General features: G+C 45.5%; 1 protein-coding gene across 1 annotated transcript in view; it reads right to left on the reverse strand.

The window, feature by feature from the left end:
* Positions 1-15,660, reverse strand: part of ATP8A2 (ATPase, aminophospholipid transporter, class I, type 8A, member 2) — a 727,934-nt gene that overhangs the window by 311,331 nt on the left and 400,943 nt on the right. Inside the window, exons 26-27 of the mRNA XM_006831949.1 lie at positions 13,681-13,864; positions 3,591-3,701 (exon numbers count right to left, since the gene is read on the reverse strand). Of these exons, the coding sequence (XP_006832012.1) occupies positions 3,591-3,701; positions 13,681-13,864 (295 nt within the window). The remainder of the gene's footprint in view (positions 1-3,590; positions 3,702-13,680; positions 13,865-15,660) is intronic.

Genomic DNA, 15,660 nt, shown 5'->3' on the forward strand with positions numbered 1-15,660 from the left:
CATTGAACAATTCTTCTTGTTGTCATTAGGTGCCATCGAGTCGGTAGTGACCCCTATGCACAACAGAACGACACATTGCCTGGTCTCGGGCCAACCTCACTACTGTTGCCACACTTGAGCCCATTGATGCTGCCACTTTGTCAATCCATCTCGCTGGGGGGTCTTCCTCTTTTTCTCTGACACTTCACTTTACCAACTCGTGGACAGCTACAATTAAAAGATTACTTTTAGGCACTTATATATCATTTTCAAACTTGAATTCCAAATAGTATATATTTTTTTCAGAGTGGCTCACCCCTATTGAAATGGAAAAAAAAAAAAAGCAAGAGAAGAGGGTGTAAATGGGTAAGAAGGGTCCCCAGGGACGCTCGGGAAAGCTACAGGTTTAGAAGCCTCCTGTGGAATGTCTCGATGAGAAGTCTAGACTATCTGTATCTATAATTTGCTGATTGTGAGGAAAACCAGATTATCAAGAAGTCTTGTGAGGTGAACAGCTAGAAGAACGTATAATGCATGCTAAATCTGGGATGACATATAGAAATGGGGTTCCAGTATTCCTTCACTTTAGTCCACCTGTGACACAAGTTACCTGTGACCCCCACGTGGCATTTAGGCATTGCTTTTCTCAATGATACAGATCATTGGGAAGGGAGGGGTCTTACTGTAAGTACCCTGTGAGAATCGCAACAACAAGAGAAGGAAGAAGAAAGCAGAAACAAAAGCCATTGCACGCAAGCATCTAAACGTTCTTATCTGGAGTGGATTGAATGGAATGTTGTAGCACATGACAGAGGGATAAATTATGGATGCTGAAAAAAAAAAAGATTACTGATTGAACACCCCCCATACTGAATACTACTGCAATGACACCTCCAAAAGACCTTGTTGTTTACTTTCTTCCTAGAGATGCTGCCTTACTGGGTTCACAGAAACTGACAAGACATTTCACACAAAGGATGCCTTTCAAATTAGGAACAGACACGTGTTCAGGATTTTAACCAGATCTCTTCTACTGGCTTGTCAAAATCTTCAAGATCACCAACCCTGCTGTAATCAGGGCTGCCTCTGTCCACAGCTTCTGTTTGAGAACCAGGAAGAGGCACACTCTGTGCAGAGCAGGGAGTCCAGCAAGCAGGTGGCCCTTGTGAAAAAAACAGGTTCCATGTAGTCAAGAGAAGTCCTAGTGTGGCGCTGTGGGTTAACACACTGGACTGCCAAGTCAGTTTGAACTGCAAGGTGGTGGTTCAAACTCATCAGCTTTCCCTCGGAAACCCTATAAAGGGTCGCCATGGGTTGAAACCAACTCGACAGCACTTAACAACAACAATGCAGTCAAGAAATCAAATGGCACATAGCATTAGTCAAATCTGCTGCACAAGACCTCTTCAAAGTGTTGAAGAGCAAAGATGTCAGTTTGAGGACCAAGGTGCACCTGACCCAAGTATTTTCAGGATATTTTCAATAGCTTCATATACATGTGAAAGTTGAATAATGAATAAGGAACACAGTTGAAGACTTGACGCTCTTGAGTTGTGATGTTGGAGGAGAATACTGAAAGCACCTTGGACTGCTAGAAGAACAAACAGATCTGTGTTGGGAGAAGTACAGCCAGGATGCTCCTTAGAAGCCAGGATGGCAAGACTTCATCTCTCATACTCTGCATATATTCTCTGGAGCGACCAGTACCTGGAGAAGGATATTATGCTTGGCAAAATGGAGGGTCAACTAAAAAGAGGAAGACCAACAAGATAGATTGGCACGGTGGCAGCAGCATTGGGCTCAAGTTTAACAATGGTTGTGAGGAAGGCACAGGACCAGGCAGTGTTTCGTTCTCTTGTGAGTAAGGTCACTGTGAGTTGGAACCGACTCAACTGCATCTAACAACAGCAACAACAACAACATGCTGCTCTGAAGTCCTATTGTGGTGCTACAGGATAAGCGCTGGATTGCTATGCCAAAGGTTGGTAGTTCACACCCACCAGCCACTCCTCAGAAAGCCTATATAGGGTCACTATGAGTAGGAATCAACTCAATGGCAGCTAACAACAACAACACGTTGCTCTAGGATTGGAGAAAGGAAGCCTACACTTCAGCCTCTGCTTGCAGCTTTGGCTGGGTAGCCCATGCAGTAAACAACTTGGCCAACCTAGGAAAATGAGCCTAAAAGAGTACAACTACAGGAACAATAATTCCAACCCACTTGTTTGACTTAAGTCAGTGGGAAAGAGGGAAATCTGGTAAATAAACGATTATTCTCAGTTACATTAGCCAGTCACTTGTTAAATGATCTTGAGCTGTGTATTTTAGGGGACTCATTAAATCTATGCCTTGGTTATTATTTTGGCCAAGAGTTCAAAAACAAGACATAAAGCAATGCCTAAGAGAATGAGATATTAAACTCAATTTGAAAAACGGACATTGGTTTCCTATCTCTCTATGCAAGCGCCATCTGCTTCTCTTATTCTAAAATGGACATCTGTTTGTCACAATGGCCTCAAGGACCTCACGTCCTAAAGAAAGGAGCCAGGTAGTGACTGGCACTCCTTTTGCCATCAGCCTCAACGTGCTTTGTCCACGCTTCCTGCTTTTCTCCTCCTGACCCTGGAAGACGATCAGCACCTTGAGAAACAGTTTAGAACGGAGTCTGGCCTCATTCCAATAAGGGAACTCACAGATTCCATGAGAAATGCAACATGCTATAGGGCCCTGCTCATTTTGTGGTTGTGGTTGTGTGCTGTGGGGCTCTGAGGGTTCGGCACTGGGCTGCTGAATGCAAGGTCGGTGGTTCAAACCCACTCACTAGTCGCTCCTTGGGAGAGAGATGAGGCTGGCTGCTCCCATAAAGATTTCATCTCAAAAGCTCTTTGAAGCAGTTATCCTCTGTCCTCTAGGGGTGCTATGAGTCAGAATTGACTTGGTACTGGGTTTGGGTTTGGGTTTGGTTGTGTGTTTTGAGTTGATTCCAACTCAGAGAGACCCTGAATAGGGTTTCCAAGGAGCAGCTGGTGGATTTGAACTGCCAATCTTATAGCTTGCAGTCCAGTGCTGATCCTACAACACCACACCAGAGTCCACAGAATAGAGAAGCACTGCCCCGTAAGGTTTCCAATGCTGAAAGCTTGACAGCAGAAGTTTGACAGGTCTTTTCTCCTTGGAGGCTTGGAACAGCCAAATTCTCTCTGGTAGTAGCCAAGGGCTTAACCACTGTGTTCATTCTTGTAAAGGAAAAACCACCAGGTTGCCTAGAGCTCTCCTAAGTACCCACAAGAAGGGCATGAACATCTTTGGCCCAGGTGAAAGCAGAGAAGGTGTCAATGAAGCCAACAGCCAAGAGGGTGGGTCCAGAGGGGCTCTGCGGTCAGTGGGGGTCTTTCACCATCTAGCAGGGAGGGCTGAAGATCTCTGGTGCTGGCTCTTCACCCTTAATGGGAAGCATCCCAGCTTCAGAGCAGGCTGTTTGCTTCACATGTTCAACAGGGTTGCAACAGCATCTTTTTTAAAGAAATTCTATTTAACAAATTCTTTTCCCTGAAGCCCCCTAAAGTATGCCCTCCAACCAAAAACAAAGAAGCAAGACAAGTCGCTCTTACCTCGATAATATACAACACCACGTTCTTGTAGAAGCAGTACAAGATGCATTTGGTGACCCGGTTGTAGCTCCAGGCCCCATGGACCAAAAGAAGCTTCTCCAAGTAAGAGAACTGCAAAGGAAAAAGAACAGTCAGTGCTGACGACCGGGGGCAGGCTTGCAGGGTATATACCCTCTGGTTGGTTGATGATGCATGGAAGGGATTGTAACCATGGCAATTAAACAATATCAATAGGATGAATGTAAAGCTGATGTTCTTCCATGTAAACTATCACATAATTCACAATGAAACATTAAAAAAAAAAAAAGAAATACATAAATTAAAGCATGTAGATGTTTAACTGGCAAAAAAGAGAGAAAGAAAGAAAACGGATGGTCAACATTTAGAAGAGATCCCAGTGCCTTTGTCCAATATCTCAGACAACAACTCTGTATAAGCCAAAGATGGCAGGTAAGGTAGGTGGACAAACGAGGTTCTACAGGCAGCCTGAGACAACCACTCTGAGAATAAACAGCAGAAGTAAGGGCTGCCAATCCACTTCTGAAAAATCGGCCAATGAAAACCCTGCGTGAGCCACAGTCAAATCTTCTTTTAAATCGAAATTATTCTTCTATGAAAACATGCTGCTAGACAGTACAAAGTAAGTCTCATAGATTCTATTTAGGCTAATGCTTTCTAAAGATCTCATTTGCAGAGGCGCCAAAGTGTTAAACCAATGTTAAGGGAGAAGAACAGAGTGAGAAGACTAGCTTCTGTATCTCAAAACATATTCTACAGCTACAATGGGCAACACAGTCTGATATTGACATAATGGTGTGAAATCATGCATGCAATGGGATAGGGTTGAGAATCCAGAAGGAAATCTAGACACACCTCTATGGTCAAGGGATTTTTGACAAGAATGCTGAGTCCACTCAATGAGGGAAGATGAGTCTTTTCAATAACTAGTGTTAGATGGGGAACCCAAGCTGAAACAGAGTGCTGATACACTGTGGGGGCTGCAACCCAAATCAGGAAACAACTGTGGATAAATTGCTGAATGAGAAATGGATTTGCTCCTTAAACTTTCCTCTAAACCACAATAAGATATATATTTTTTTAAATAAACATGGTGTTGGGAAAATTGCATCCCTACACGCAGAATGGTGTACTTACTGGTATGGTGCTCTGGGTTAATGCGCTGGACTGCAAGGTCAGTTTAAACCACAGGGTCGGCGGTTCAAGTTCACCAGCAGCTCATTGGGAACCCTATACAGGGTCACTACGAGTCAGAAATGACTCGATGGCACTTAACAACAACAACATGCAGAATAAACATTGAGGTGCACCTAAGCCATGCCGTGGAATTTTCAGTTACCTTATATGCATGTGAAAGCTAGACAAAGAATGAGGAAGACAAGAAAAACTGATGTATTTGAATGATGGTGTTGGTGCAGAGTATTGACTATGTTGTTGTTGTGATTGCCGTCGAGTAGGTTCTGACCCATAGCGACCCTGTATAGGATTTCAAAGGAGCAGCTAGTGAGCTTGAACCGCAGACCTTGCAGTTCAAACAACTTTGCAGTCTGGTGCATTAACACACAGCGCCACACAGCAGGACTATCTCATAGGCAAATCTGTTTTGAAAGACGTGCAGTCAGAATGCTACTTAGAAATGTGGATGGAGGCTTTGTCTCTGGTACTTTGGACATGTTGTCTGGAGAGATCCAAAAAGATGAAGATGCCCCACCAAGATGGATTGGCACAGTGGCAGCAACAATGAATAGCCCCGGTGAGGATGGTACAGGACTGACCAAACAAAGCTTCGTTCTGTTATGCATGGAACTGCTACAGACACACTCAGTGGCACTTAACCACACCAACAACACGCTGAAAAACGAAACAAGATCTATACCTCACACCATACACAAAACCAGAGAAATGTATGAGGGGCCCCAATGTGAAAACTAATACTATACAAATCTTAGAAGAAAATGTAGGGTAAACCTGCTGGGTCTACCTTTTAACAGTGGAGTATCTGATATACTAACAAAAGCATGAAGAGCCAAAGAGAAACAGTTTTCATTATTAAAGGAAGACAACCTGATTCAACACAAGGAAGGAAAATCACAGTGGGAACCAGACGCCTTCACTCAGTCACAGAGCTTTATGGTCACACCAGTAACAACGAACAGCAACTCGGAAGCAACAGCACTTTGTTCTGGAAGCTGAGACGTACCTACGCATGCACACATGGTCACTGCCAGCCTTCAGGTTAATGACAAATACGCCCACATATTCACACATTCACACACTCAAGTGGCTCCAAGCGTCTAGATGTTCTCTCTCTGCCTTCAAGTATACATTCAATGTGATCTCCTTCCTCACAGCACAGACAATACCACCTGTGCAATCAGGAAAAAAAAAAATCACCAGCAAGTTGTTTACGGACCATAAGCTGACATGAACGGACTGATTGGGCAGTCTGCAATGAGATCAAAGAGCACAGCCTTCAGTATGGATTACATCTCAATGTCAAGAAAACAAAAATCCTCACCACTGGACCAATAAACAACATTCTTATTACCGGAGAAAAGATTGAAGTTGCCAAGGACTTCATTCTTCTTGGATCAACTATCAACACTCGCGGAAGCAGCAGTCAAGAGATCAGATGCCGTATTTCATTGGGCAAATCTGCTGCACAGGAACTTTTTAAAGTATTGAAGAGCAGAGATGTCAGCTTGAGGACTAAGTGTGCCTGACGCAAGCCATGGCATTTTCAATAACGTCATATGCATGTGAAAGCTGGACAGTGAATTGATGCCTTTGAATTATGGTGTTGGAGGAAAATACTGAAAGTGCCATGGGCTGCCAAAAGAACCAATAGATCTGTGTTGGAAGAAGTGCAGCCAGAGTGCTCCTTAGAGGCCAAGATGGCCAAACTTCGTCTCTCATACTTTAGACATATTGTCAGGAGGGAACAGTCGCTGGAGAAGGATATCATGTTTGGTAGGGTGGAGGGTCAGAGAAAAAGAGGATGACCCCCAACGAGATGGATTGGCCAAGTGGCAGCATCGATAGACTCAAGCGTGGCAACAGTAGTGAGGTTAGCCCAGGATTGGACAGTGTTTCGTTCTGCTGTGCATAAGGTCGCTATGAGTCGGTGCCGACTCGATGGCACCTAACAACAACAACAACAATGAGGAACCAGCCATCTTCTAGTAGCAGAGAATCCTCTCTGGAGTCTTTGTGGAATTACCCCAGTCCTATCTTCTTACTGTCCTCTGAACCTCAGTTTTGTCTTTTGTGTCCTATGTCACAAAGTGTCCCTCAACTTTGAACAAAGCTAGAGACAGAAAAATGAGATTTTGTTGTTTTCATAGATTGTGCTGTGTTTAAGTCCGGATGTGCCAGGAGGGACAATCCTGTTGAAAGGCACGGGGTCTATGTGTTACATTGGCCTCACATAGGGTCGCATTTCTCCTTGCTTGCCTTGAACTAAAACCTTAATCTCCCTGTTCTCAGTTCTGGGGTCAGAAGGCCCTGCAGTCTACAAACTCAGACCCTTTTCACAGAGAGATAATCAGGCTTTATGGCCAACACCCTGAACATTAGAAATTCTTTTGTGACAGCAAAGTTCCTATTAATTTCAGATCTTGTGACTACCACCACACCCCAACTACCGTGGAGTTGATTCCGACTCACAGTGACCCTGTGTAGGGTTTCAGAGGCTATAAATCTTGACTGCAGCTTCATCCATGTTGGGTTCCAGCCACCAACCTTGCAATTAGCAGTCCACTGCTTGCCCTACAGCCCACCAGAGCTCACTTTCAGACTGTTTTTGTTGGTGTTGTTGTGTGCCCTTTGTTGTTGTTGTTGTTAAGTGCCGTCGAGTCGGTTCCGACCCATAGCGACCCTGTACAGGGTTTCCAAGGGTGTAAATCCTTACGGGAGTAGAAAGCCTCATCTTTCTCCCGCAGAGCGGCTGGTAGTTTCGAACCGCTGACCTTAAGGTTCGCAGCCCGATTCGTAACCACTACGCTACCAGAGCTCCAGAGTGCCCTTTAGTCAGTTTCATTTGTGGTTTCTGAGAGAGGCTGGTGGACTTGAACTTCTGTCCTAGTGGTTATCAGTCCAGTGTTTATCCTACGGTGCCACACCAGGGTTCCAGTCTCAGATGACTTTTGTTGTATGATACATAGTGGCGGTGGTTATGTGCCATGGAGTCAGCTCCGACTCATAGCAACCTTGTACAGGGTTTCCGAGGCTGTAAATCTTTATGGGTAAAGAAAGACTCGTGTTTCTCCTGTGGAATGGTTGGTAGTTTTGAACCACAAACCTTGAGGTTAGCAGCCCGACTTATAACCACTACATTACCAGAAAAACCCTGACTGAATTTAATATTTTAGAAAGCATTTTTGTTCAAGAGGAAACCACACTGCAGCTTCTAATCACACTAAAAAAGAGAAAGTATAACCGAGATTAAATTCCAGTTCAATGAGTTATTCCAGAAGATTCCGGGGTAACCTGGTAACCCATCAATGTATTCCCAGACCTAAAGGGCTATGGATTTCAAAATGGCAGAAGGAGATACATATGGAAAAATAAAGCCTGCCATCTAGGCTCATTAAAGATTCCAAGAGAGGACGGACAGGGAATCATAAAATAATGAGCTAGACAAATCAAGAGGAAGCTTGTGCTTGACTTGGGTCCCCTGATGTTAAACTTCAATGGGCACAAGGAACATCTGCTTGAATCATCCGGAATCTCTCAACATGAGCACTTAAATGATTTGTTACCAGAAGAAGAAAAAAATAGTAAATCACAATGATATTTTCATGAGGTCGTTTAAAACACATTAAGAAAGTAGGAGGCAGAAACGGTTCTCTCCAGCGGAGAGCAGGAAGCCATGGGACAGGTACACAATATGGCGCCTACGACGTAATCAGCTCAGGGGCTGCCCGTGTGGACGAGCGCACAAGACAAGCAGGAAAGAAATGGAAACAGAACTCTGCCCAAGGGCCAGTTATTGAGCTAAACGTCTTTCTCCTTCAGTATATAATCCAGCAGGGTGCTTTATCAAAAACTCAACTAAAAACTGTTTAAAATGCCATTAGTAGGTGAGGGTTTAAGTTATTCGCTTCAGTCACAAACATTCATCATTTCAATAAGAAAATCTCATTCATCAAAGTGTGGCACTGTTAGTTTAGTTATTAAAACTGTTGTTAGCTGTCATTAGTCCCCAACTCATGGGGATCCCTCTGCCTTCAAACACAATGGAATGAATGCTGTCCAATCCTGGACTATCTGCAAGATTCTAGGCTGGAGATCAGACTATTGTGGTTCATAGAATTTTTGCTGATTCTCAGAAGTAAACTGCCAGACTTTTCTTCCTACTTGGTTTTAGTCTGAAAGACTTAGTGAAGCCTGACAGAAGGGTGATGGCTGGAGGTGACGTGGCCAGGAATGGAATGGAACCCGTGTTTCCCACATGGGAGGTGAGAGATCTACCACTGAGCCACCAGGGAGGGCAGTCCCCACAGTAATTAGGTTACCACTGTTGTGCTGTCTGGGCTGTTGAGTCGATTCTAACTCATGGCGCCCCTAGAGGACAGAATAAATATGAGGCGGTAAATCTTTAAAGAAGGAGCTCTGGTTACGAATCGGACTGCGAGCCACATAACGGCACATAACAACAACAAATCTTTAAAGAAGGAGCTCTGGTTACGAATCGGACTGCGAGCCACATAACGGCACATAACAACAACAAATCTTTAAAGAAGGAGCTCTGGTTACGAATCGGACTGCGAGCCACATAACGGCACATAACAACAACAAATCTTTAAAGAAGCACACAGCCCCATCTTTCTCCTGTGGAGTGGCTGGTGGGTTCAAACAGCCAACCTTTCAGTAAACAGCGCACGGCTCCACTAGGGCTCCTAGCCATTAAAGTTATAAAAAAACAAAATGAAACAAACAAACAAACAAACAAAAACTGTCATCAAGTCGATTCCGACTCACAGTGACCATGCATTACAGTCCTGAGATTGTAAATCTTGGAGGGAAAGGAAAACCTCACCTTTCTCTTACAGAGAAACTGGTGGGTTTGAACCGGCAACCTTGTTGTTAGCAGCTCAATGCTTACCCCTCAGCACCACCAGGACTCCTTACTAATTAAGGCAAAAGAAGTCTTACCGGGTGCAAAGGAGATACTGTCCTGAAATAATAGGATTTCTGCTTGATCCCAAAGGACACCAAGAGAAGAAAATCAAGACCATTCACCAGTTCCCTGGGCCAAAGTAATGATTATACTTTAATTCTGACTCACAGTGAACCCGTGTAGTGTTTCCATGATGAGCTTGAACCGGTAGCCTTTTGATTCAAACCCACTTTGCAGTCCAGTGCATTAACCCAAAGCACCACAGCAAGACTCCAGTGATTATACTGTTGTGATTGTTAAGAGCCCTTGAGTCAGTTCTGACTTATGGTGGTGGTGGTGATGTGCCGTGGAGTCAGTTCCAACTCATAGTGACCCTGTACCGGGTTTCCTAGGCTGTAAATCTTTATGAGAGCAGAAAGCCTCCTCTTTCTCCTGTGGAAAAGATGGTAGTTTTGAACTGCTGCCTTTGAGGTTGTTGTTGTTGTTGTTAAGTGCCATGGAGTCGGTTCCGACTCATAGCGACCCTGTACAGTGTTTCCGAGGCTGTAAATCTTTACGGGAGCAGAACGCCTCATCTTTCTCCCACGGAACTGCTGGTAGTATCGAACTGCTGACCTTGTGGTTCACAGCCCGATTCGTAACCACTACGCTACCAGACTTTGAGGTTAGTAGTCCAATTTGTAACCTCTGTGACTTATAGCGACCCTGTATAGGGTTTCCAAGGTGCGATGGGTGAGCTTGAACTGTTGACCTTGTGGTTCAAGCTGACTTTGCAGTTCAGCACATTAACTCTGTTGTTGATGTTAAGTTCCGTCCAGTTAGTTCCAACCCATGGCGACCCTGTATAGGGTTTCCAAGGAGCAACTGGTGAGATGGAATCACTGACCTTGTGGTTCAAACTGACTTTCCAGTCCAACGCACTAACCCACAGTGCCACACTAACCCCAAAGGGGCAAAAAGCAAGCCAAAACAAAACTCCTAAACAGAGTGGTACAATCCTGCCCCACCCTTCTTTGACCCTTAACTTAAAGAGAACAAATACAAATGAACCCACATCTCTTTAGTAGTCAGTAAAGAGGACCCATGGAATCACCCTTCCCAAGACATTTTAAAGGAAAATGCAGACAAATATTTGCCTGGAACTCCTAGGAAACCTTTCACGATCACTTTCAGCCACATGATGCTATAACTCAAGTATTTAATAATGCTGGGGCGTAGAACACAGAGCTGCTGACAGCCTACAGGAAGTGGGGTTCCCAAGCAGCCTGGGAGCATTTGGCTGGGGCAGGGAAAGAAGCAGGTGTGCTGGCCGGGACCCCTGCTCACACACACCTAGTCCCTTGTTTTCTGACCCTGATTGGTCGATGCCTAGACCTCAGGCGGGTCACCTGATGTGGGTAAACCCCATCCTCCCCACCTGTGCCACCAGAATTCCTTCTCCCACTTACTTCAGGAACAAGCATTGATGGGCAGCCAACCCAGGAGGAAGATGGATCTCTTCACGTCTCCAAGGAGCTGGGAAGAGCCCTGAGGGATGACCCAGAGCAGGTCTTTCTCCAGGGAGCTGGAAGTTGCAGAAGACTAGCCTTGTAGCTTATACTGCCTGTGGACCTTAAATTTGTCTACATGGTCCCTGGTTTTAGCTTGAAGGACAAACACCTTTGTTCCTTGTCTTCACGTGACTAAGGCAACATATTCTTTAAAACACTACTCACTACCCTGGACCGTGAGGGAGCCCAAGCTAAGCAACAGAAGAGCAGCCTCTTGTCACTTTGCAATTTGCAAACCACCTGGAGGTGGCTAACCACTTGGCTGCTAACCAAAATGTCAACCGTTCAAACCCACCAGCCACTCGGCAGAAGAAAGATCTGGTGATCTCCTACCTTAGAGATGACAGCCTTGGAAATGTGATAGGACAGGTCTACTTAGTCCTGTAAGGTTTCTATGAGTTGGCTTTGACTCAATGGCAACAGGTTTAGTTTGGGCAAATAGTTTAAAGGGTTTGGCTGCTAACTAAATGGTTGGAGGTTTGAGTTCACCCAGAAGAACCTTGGAAGAAAGGTCTGGCAAGCTGTTTTAAAAAACAAAAAACATCAGCATTGGAAACCCTATGGAACACAGTTCTTCTGTTAGACTTGGGTTTGCCATGAGTTGGAGCTGATACCATGTGGTCTTCATGAGTTGGGGCTGACTCTATGGGGTCGCCATGGGTTGGGGCTGACTCCACGGCATTAGGTGATATTAAATGCAGCTAGGTGTTGAAGAAGGATCTCTGGTAGTGTACTGTGCCATATGTTGCTCTGCTAAAAAGGTCAGCAGTTTAAATCCGCCTTGGAAATCCTATACAGGGTCACTGTGGGGTGGAACTCACCTGACAGCTCACAGCAGCAACTGCAGCAGCCAATGGTGAGGAGGAAACAGGAATGCGTGTGCATGTTGGTGATGAATTCTGGAGTTTTGGGGGGACCTAGACCCCCACAGCCTAGGGGTCAGAGGCTACTTTTTGGCTTTCCTTTTTGGCTGTTCTTAAGGAAGAATCATTGTCCTCATTCTCCAGCCGCCTGCACAATTCCTACCAAGTGTGTGGGGTCATCGTCGGGCTGCTAAACATAGGGTTGGTGGTTCGAACCCCCAGCCTTCTGAGGGAGACTGATGTGGCTGTGTTCGGTGTGGCTGCAGTGAGTCAGAATTGAGCCAGCGGTGGTGAGGCTGTTTGGGGGTTAGGCCACACAGCTCTGCATGTGACATTTGATTCTGAGGGGCAAGGTTGAACTTGGCCTTGGTGCACAATCTGCTGGCTACTGGCCGTGAGGTCACGGTGGCCAGTCTGCTGGTGTCCTGGCCAGGCCTTGGGTAGCAACTCCTGGTAACAGCTGTAGAGAGAGTAGTAGCCATAACTCACCACCTTCCCCGACCTCCGGTGCCTGACCGGAGACTGCACCGGAGCCTTCCGGAACAGGGCAGTGTTAGAATCAGAACCAAAGAGAGTGGACGTTTCTTCTGCAGGGTCCAAAGTAAGGAAAAATGCCTGCAGCCAGCTAGGGAGTTGAGGGTGAGAAATTATTATTAGCAGGGACAGAGGCCTGGTGATCACGGATGGCTTCTTACCTGAAAACAGGGCATCCGGTCAACACTACCTGCGGCCAAAGGAAACCCAACAAGCTGGCCCAAGTCCACTGCCTTCAAGTGGTTCTGACTCACAGTAACCCTAGGTCAAAGGTGAATCACTCCTTAAGATTTCCAAGGCCATACATCTTTACAGGAGCAGACAGCCTCAGTTTTCTCTCTTGGAGTGACTGATGGGGTTTGAACCCCCAACCTTGCAGTTAGTAGTCCACAGCACCCACAGGAAGGACTCCTTACCCATCAGGACAAGGCCTCTAAAATGTACAAGATGAAAATGACTAAGAAAAGCAGAATGTGGGACCCTATCCAGAGAAGCAGCGACACCAGAGATGGGGACATGGAGAGAGAGCAGCTGAGGACTCTGGATTCATGGAAAGAGAAAGACTGTGTGCAGTCAGCCAGGAGGCAGGCTTGCAGAAAAAGCCCTTGAGTTGTTTAAATGATTATATATTCCTCAGTGTTTTTATGTACATCAAAAAAACAAACAATAACAACAAATAAACAAAAAATCACACAGAGGAAATAGAAGCAAATACTGTTGAATGATGATGCATGGAAGGGATTGTAATCATTGCAATAAAGTGCAATACGATAGGATGAGTACAAAACTGATGATGTTCTCCCATGTAAACTATCACTCAATTCACAACAATAATAATGAAAAGACTGTGGAAGCTAAAAACATTGATGGTTCTACTTAGACAATCGCCTCAACAGAGGTGGAGGCATCTTAGAGTGTGTTGAAAGGTCCCTCCAGGCCGTGGGGTCCAGCTGACTTCCCTATCTATCAACAGGATGGGTGGGCCCTTGCTCCTCCGCTCTCACCTGGGCGATGGCATAGTCTGAGTTGTTGGTGGCCTGCATGCCTTCATTGCCGCTGATCCCCACACCCACGTGGGCAGTCTGGATCATCCCCACGTCGTTGGCTCCATCCCCAATGGCAAGCGTGATGGCTTTCACCCGCTTCTTAACCACATCGACGATCTCAGACTTCTGTAGCGGAGACACTCTGTAAAAGAACAACGAGGGGTTCTTATTCCTCCGGGTGTTCCAGGGGAGACAGCTGTAATCTACATCAAACTGTATTCAAAGGGCAAGCTGTTGGTCCATCTCCAAACTCCATCCATACGTTTAATGCTCACATGCAAAGAAGCTCTCAGAAAACGGTAGCTTGTGGTTTTCAAAGTGTGTACCAACTTCCCCGATGAAATGCACAACTCTAACCTGAGTTAAAACACAGCTCATTTGCAGCCAGCCTTCTCGGTGGGAAGCAGGAATGTGAACCGCACGGGTGTTAAAGGGAGAGGCGTGAAGTTATGGAGGACTTGGGAAAGACCTCCCTAATGAATGAGAACACTCAGAAAGACCCTGTTTGGGGTTTGCTATTCACTACACACATCCTTAAGGAGCTCTGGTAGCGTAGTGGTTATGAATCGGGCTGCGGATCTCAGGGTCAGCAGTTCAAAACTACCAGCTGCTCCGTGGGAGAAAGATGAGGTTTTCTGCTCCCGTAAAGATTTACAGCCTCAGAAACCCTGTGCAGGGTCACTAGGAGTCGGAACCGACTCCACAGCACACAACAACAACAACAACACACATCCTTTAAAGAAACAGGGGAACTGGCTGTAAAATTGGCATTTGCATAAGGGCTAGAGGAACAGCAAAACAGGAAGGTATCTTCTCTAACTCAACAAAGAACCCCAGAGATGGAGACAGTGGGTGAGGGCAGTCAAGGAAGAAGTCTACAAAAGTGGGGACCAAACCCTTAGAAGGCCTACAACAGCAAGGGTTACAGCGAAGGCCAGCCCCAAAAGGGAGACAAGAGCAGCTTTTGCCAAAAGTGGCAACCACCTGGGTTTCCACAAACAATCAAAAAAGATCAACTGCTTCCCAAAGCCCTCAAGGGAGACTCACAGTCCATCCATGGAGTCCTGGCATGATGCTGTAGGGCAAGCCCTGGACTGCAAACAGCAAGGTCAGTGGTTCAAACCCACCGGTTGCTATCTGGGAACCCTGTACAGGGTCACTGTGAGTCAGAACTGACTTGATGGCACTTAACAACAAGGAGCTCTGGTAGCGTAGTGGTTACGAATCGGGCTGCGAACCGCAAGGTCAGCAGTTCAAAACCACCAGCTGCTCTGCGGGAGAAAGATGAGGCGATCTGCTCCCGTAAAGATTTACAGCCTCGGAAACCCTGTTCAGGGTCGCTATGGGTCGAAACTGACTCGACAGCACTTAACAACAACAACAAAATGAAGTCTAAAGCACAGCACATTAGTTACGGTGTTTGTTTACAGTAAAAGACCAAATAACACATCAACAAGCTCAATCTCCTAGTACCTCAGGACTGATTTCTTTTTCACTCTACACTGGCATGCTGAGATGTGAGTGTGGCACTTTATTGGAAAGCCCCCGGTTCACTTAAACAGACATACAGTAAGACTTTTCTCAATTTTTCAGAGGTACGGATGGAGCACCCACAAGCCAAAAACAACTACAAAAACAAACCCCCAAAACAGAAAACAAAATACCTTGGCATTTCTTTCCCGAAAGAACTCTAAGAGCAGGTTTGTTACTCCACAAATTTCAAAAAGACATCCTCCATATTCCCCTAAAACCTTAACAAACTGTGTAAGAGAGGCCAAGCACTGAAATGTCTGAGCCACCCAGGGACTCCAGGAAGAAAGAGGGAACACATAACTCTTTTTCACTAAACAAATAGTGACTACATTTTACTTGCCAGTCACTGAGGACTGGCTATATATTCTGCACTATATTTATGTATGCTGTGCTGTATATATCAAA

This window comes from Chrysochloris asiatica, unplaced genomic scaffold (assembly GCF_000296735.1).
Source record: "Chrysochloris asiatica unplaced genomic scaffold, ChrAsi1.0 scaffold00005, whole genome shotgun sequence".
In the NCBI taxonomy this organism is placed as follows: Eukaryota; Metazoa; Chordata; class Mammalia; order Afrosoricida; family Chrysochloridae; genus Chrysochloris; species Chrysochloris asiatica.